This window comes from Triticum urartu, chromosome 2A (assembly GCF_056163025.1).
Source record: "Triticum urartu cultivar PI428250 chromosome 2A, HENAU_Tu73, whole genome shotgun sequence".
Classification (NCBI taxonomy): Eukaryota; Viridiplantae; Streptophyta; class Magnoliopsida; order Poales; family Poaceae; genus Triticum; species Triticum urartu.
Genome location: NC_141874.1, coordinates 79,570,827 through 79,576,887, shown reverse-complemented (window position 1 = coordinate 79,576,887; position 6,061 = coordinate 79,570,827). Strand labels below are relative to the sequence as shown.

The 6,061-nt window shown below is 52.8% G+C and overlaps 1 protein-coding gene across 1 annotated transcript; it reads left to right on the top strand.

Moving 5' to 3' along the window:
• Positions 1-1,504: 1,504 nt before the first annotated feature.
• LOC147983900 (uncharacterized) lies at positions 1,505-5,521 on the top strand. The gene has a single exon (XM_087543208.1). The coding sequence runs from the start codon at positions 3,030-3,032 to the stop codon at positions 3,717-3,719; it is 690 nt and encodes a 229-aa protein (XP_087399334.1). The 5' UTR covers positions 1,505-3,029; the 3' UTR covers positions 3,720-5,521.
• The last annotated feature ends 540 nt before the right edge of the window (positions 5,522-6,061 follow it).

Genomic DNA, 6,061 nt, shown 5'->3' with positions numbered 1-6,061 from the left:
AGGCCGTCGGTGTATATCAATCTATGCCAATGGCACCCGTCGGCATAGATCAGCCGTCGGCGTCGCAAGAAATATGCCTACGACGGTCGTCGGCATAGGGCAGGCCGTCGGCCCCGTCTACCCGGGCGGACGACGGCCGTATGACGGTGTCAGGCTACGCCGACGGGCTAACGGTGGCCGTCGGCATAGCTATGCCAACGTCATCAATCCGCGGCGCCCACCACGTCATCGATCCGCGTCGCTCGCCGGTCCCGTGGGGTGGCATATCTATGCCGACGGCCTAGCCGTTGGCATAGGCTTGGCCCATGGATCTTGTCACGTCATCAATCCCCGCCCTACGCCACGTCATCGATCCAGGGCTCTACCGTTCCATGGCCGTAGCTAAGCCGTCGGCATAGATTTCTAATAATATTTTAATATTTTATTTATTTTCTCTTTTTATTTTTTATTTTTTCCAAAACTAATTTCATTAACTTAAATGTGCCTTAAATGTACAGAAAAAATATATCGATTGCCCCCACACGGGCCTTGCTTCCGTCGTGTCACGGAGAGGTTAGACGGGACGGGGTACCTGTGTGTGTGTGTGTGTGGGGGGGGGGGTTAGCAATGCTGCCAGGTGTTGCGGTGGGCCCTCCTACGGTTGTGGAAACATGGTGGCAGTGCAGGCACCCAGCACGTGGCTCCGGGGTGTGCCCCCCCTCACGGCCGGGCGTCGCTGCCGCCGTGTCCCGTAGGGGGGAAACGGCCACCTCGGGCCGACGCGGAGGGAATCTTGGGGTGGGTTATGCCGGGACTGTGTTGGGGGGTGTAGCTATGGCTGGGCTATGACAACCAGGTGAAAAGGTCCACCGGTCAAACTCCGTCCGGTGAAAGTCAAAGGGCTAGACCCGGCGGTCGTCTGTGTCAAGGTTAGACGGGACGGGGTACCTGGGGGGGGGGGTAGCTGTGATGCCCGGATAATTAAACTACAATAATCCTCTGTTAATGATGCCATGTCACCACTGTTACTCTTGCTAAACCCACTTGTTTCAAACACATGTCAAATTCAAATTCCAAAAACAAGTCAAATTTTTATTTCTTCAAACTGTCAAGTAAAAATGTTCGGTGGGTTGAAGATATTCGCTAACTAATTTTCATGAATGATTCAACATCATTTGAGATATTTAATTTCCCTTGGAAATTAAAATAGTTCCAAATCACCCTTTTCTTATACTTCTCCATTTGTGAAAAATCCAAATCAATTCAATCTCCTACCAAACTTTTTGTGGTAGTGCCAAATATTGTAATGTATTTATGTGGCCAAGTTCCACATTTTTACAAAAACCAATTAACAGCTCAAAACATTACAAACGGATTCTGCAATCAGTGTAAAATAAATAAAAGGGAAAGGCCTAACTACTATGTGTTAATGGGCTCTAGTGCCTTTGTGCACTTTGGCCCGTCTAACAACATTGGGCAGCCCACCTCCACCTCATCCCCAACCTCGCTACAGGAGGCGGGGGGGGGGGGGGGGGGGGGGGGGGGGGGGGTCGTGGCGGCCATCCCATGGCGCCCCTGGTCCCGTGGCGGTCATCCCCGCTCTCTCCCTGTGGATAAGAGGACGCCCCGACGCCCTCCTCCCTCCCTTGACGAACCCTAGCCGCCCAATCGCTCTCCCTCTCTTTCGTTCTTGCGATTTGTTTGACGCCGAGCGCTGCTGCTGCCATGGCCATCGTCATCGCGCGGCCACTGACCTCCCCGCTGGCTAGGAATGCACCAGGAGAATTGCCATCGTCTTCTGCTTCCTCTTCGTCCACGACCTCGAGCCCGGAGCCCCTGCATCGCCCTTGACGCCGCCCTCTTCTTCCTCGGGTCGCCGACAAATCTCGGCGATTCCGGCGAGCCTGCAGCTACTAAGCCGTCACCGGGCCCCCTTGTGCCTCCCCGGTGAGCTGCTCCTCCGAATCCCCCTCACCCCGGTCTCAGATCCCTCGTCGTATCGCCTGTACGAACAGGTGGCTGCCATGGCCGTAGTTCAGCGTCTGCGTACGTGCTCCCGCAGTTCCTGCGATGCTACTGCCGTTGCTACTTGCCCTGCCTGATGCTGTTGCTGCTGCTGCTGCCGCTTGTTTCTGCTGCTCCCCTGACGACGCCCGTCGCGCCACGCCTAGCTCCGGCAACGGCAAGGCCCTGCCTTGGCCACGCGCCCCAGGCCGCGCCTCCCCCGCATGCTCTCTGCCGCTCGAGCCTCTCGCCTCCGCCGCCCCACTGCTTCCCGCGCGACACCGCGCCGAGTGCTGCTCGCCGCCTCCGGCCGTTGCGGCCCGGCGCCGTGCGCTGCTCCCCGCCCCGCGCGCTGGGCACCGTCCGCCGGTGCTCCTCTGTAGCGGCCGCGCGTCCCAGCCATGGCTTTGAGCCATCGCTCGAAGGGGCCGGCTCTGTTCGATGGGGATTAGCCCCTGTTTTTTTTATAATTACTTAGAGTTGGCCTAATGACAGGTGGCCCCACCCCGCACTATTAGTTAATTAACTAATAGCTAAATTTAATTGAGTTATTAGGTACTAACAGCTCGGCCCCATGATTTAATTAGATTAATTTAAATCATTTAACTGTTCAGTCAATGACACATGGGTCCCACACGGGCCTTTGACCAGTCAACATTGACCAGTCAACTGCTGACTGGGCAGTTGACTGGGCCCTCTATCAGCCCTGTTAGGAATAGAATTAGAGCACTTGATTATTTACTAATTATCAAGTCCTAATTAAGGAACCGACTTAGGAACCGACTATGTATTCTCTAACTGCTAGAAGCAGTTGTACTTCCTCTCTCATGTTAGCAACTGCTTAGTGCAGTTACTGTTATGTCTCACGCATTAGCAACCGCTGCTTGCGGTTAGAAATACTCTCACAAATTTGTAACCGCTCCCTGTATATATAGTGCCCAATCAATGAGAATCATTTACTTCTGGAAAAATCACTTTTTCACTTTATACGTTATCAGTACTCGCTCTGCCGAGAGCGACAGAGAGCCATCACAAGAAAGGTAAGAATGGCAGGGAGGGACCTGCCGTCGATTGCTTTCGCCATTGCACGCTTCCTCCAGAGAGAGAACCGTCGCTGTCCATGCACCCATCGCCACCGTGCTGCAAGTCGCCGTTGCCGTCAAGGACTTGGCGCAAGGAGTGGCCCTCGCCGCCGCTTTTTCGCCTGGAACCACCGCCAGAACCGCCGCCATGGGTACGCACGCCAAGGCAACCGCCCGCTCCATGGGCGAGCACCAACGGTGCACCAGGCTGGACCCTCGGCTCCGACCACCGCTGCAAACCATGCTGGGCCTTCGGCTCCGGCTCCGGCCGTCGCCGACGACTACATCGTACCAACGACTCCGCCGCCATCTGTCTTCACCATCCCTCCGATGGATTGGCTCCTTGGAGGTCCATCGGCGCCATTCCTCGGAGAAGAAGAGATGTTCCCTTGCGAACTCGCGCCACCGCCTCTGCCCCCGTATGGGTTCGAATCGTGCCCAGCGCGTACGGGCGCACCACCGCGGAAGCCGTCTCCGACGCCATCAGACGAAGTGCCGGAGCACTTCATCCCTCCTGGATACGGCCACCGCCTCTGCCCCCGTATTTGTTGGAAATATGCCCTAGAGGCAATAATAAAAGCATTATTATTATATTTCTTTGTTCATGATAATTGTGTTTATTCATGCTATAACTGTATTATCCGGAAATCGTAATACACGTGTGAATACATAGACCATAATATGTCCCTAGTAAGCCTCTAGTTGACTAGCTCGTTGATCAACAGATAGTCATGATTTCCTGGCTATGGACATTGGATGTCATTGATAACGGGATCACATCATTAGGAGAATGATGTGATGGACAAGACCCAATCCTAAGCATAGCACAAAGATCGTGTAGTTCGTTTGCTAGAGCTTTTCCAATGTCAAGTATCTTTTCCTTTGACCATGAGATCGTGTAACTCCCGGATACCGTAGGAGTGCCTTGGGTGTATCAAACGTCACAACGTAACTGGGTGACTATAAAGGTGCATTACAGGTATCTCCGAAAGTGTCTGTTGGGTTGACACGGATCGAGACTGGGATTTGTCACTCCGGATAACGGAGAGGTATCACTGGGCCCACTCGGTAATGCATCATCATTATGAGCTCAAGGTGACCAAGTGGTTGATCACGGGATCATGCATTACGGTACGAGTAAAGTGACTTGCCGGTAACGAGATTGAACAAGGTATTGGGATACCGACGATCGAGTCTCGGGCAAGTAACATACCGATTGACAAAGGGAATTGTATACGGGGTTGATTAATCCTCGACATCGTGGTTCATCTGATGAGATCATCGTGGAGCATGTGGGAGCTATCATGGGTATCCAGATCCCGCTGTTGGTTATTGACCGGAGAGTCGTCTCGGTCATGTCTGCTTGTCTCCCGAACCCGTAGGGTCTACACACTTAAGGTTCGGTGACGCTAGGGTTATGAAGATATGTATATGCAGTAATCCGAATGTTGTTCGGAGTCCCGGATGAGATCCCGGACGTCACGAGGAGTTCCGGAATGGTCCGGAGGTAAAGAATTATATATAGGAAGTGCTGTTTCGGCCATCGGGACAAGTTTCGGGGTTATCGGTATTGTACCGGGACCACCGGAGGGGTCCCGGGGGCCCACCGGGTGGGGCCACCTGTCCCGGGGGGCCACATGGGCTGTAGGGGGTGCGCCTTGGCCTATATGGGCCAAGGGCACCAGCCCTACTAGGCCCATGCGCCTAGGGTTTCCACCACGGAGGAGTCCAAGTGGTGGAAGGCACCCCGAGGTGCCTTGGGGGGGAGGGAAACCTCCCCTGGCCGCCGCACCTAGGAGATTGGATCTCCTAGGCTGCGCACCACCCCCCCTTGGCCCTCCTATATATAGTGGGGGAGAGGAGGGACTTCATACCTCAGCCTTTGGTGCTTCCTCTCTCCCCGTTACGTCTCTCTCTCGCAGTATAGGCGAAGCCCTGCTACTGTGACGCCCTGCATCCACCATCACGCCGTCGTGCTGCTGGATCTTCATCAACCTCTCTTCCCCCCTTGCTGGATCAAGAAAGGAGGAGACGTCATCCGTTCCGTACGTGTGTTGAACGCGGAGGCACCGTCCGTTCGGTGCTAAGATCATCGGTGATTTGAATCACGTCATGTTCGACTACATCATCCCCGTTCTTTGAACGCTTCCGCTCGCGATCTACAAGGTACGTAGATGCATCTAATTACTCATTGCTAGATGAACTCCTAGATGGATCTTGGTGAAACCGTAGGAAATTTTTTGTTTTCTGCAACGTTCCCCAACAGTGGCATCATGAGCTAGGTCTATGCGTAGTTCTCTTGCACGAGTAGAACACAAAGTAGTTGTGGGCGTTGATTTTGTTCAATATGCTTGCCGTTACTAGTCTTATCTTGATTCGGCGGCATCGTGGGATGAAGCGGCCCGGACCGACCTTACACGTACTCTTACGTGAGACAGGTTCCACCGACTGACATGCACTAGTTGCATAAGGTGGCTAGCGGGTGTCTGTCTCTCCTACTTTAGTCGGATCGGATTCGATGAAAAGGGTCCTTATGAAGGGTAAATAGCAATTGGCATATCACGTTGTGGTCATTGCGTAGGTAAGAAACGTTCTTGCTAGAAACCCATAGCAGCCACGTAAAACATGCAAACAACAATTAGAGGACGTCTAACTTGTTTTTGCAGGGTATGCTATGTGATGTGATATGGCCAAAAGGATGTGATGAATGATATATGTGATGTATGAGATTGATCATGTTCTTGTACAAGGAATCACGACTTATATGTCGATGAGTATGACGATCTACAAGGATGATCATGGAGCCCCAAGATGGAGATCAAAGGAGCTGTGTGATATTGGCCATATCATGTCACTATTATTATTTGATTACATGTGATGTTTATCATGTTTTGCATCCTGTTTACTTAGAACGACGGTAGTAAATAAGATGATCCCTTACAACAATTTCAAGAAGTGTTCTCCCCTAACTGTGCACCGTTGCTACAGTTCGTCGC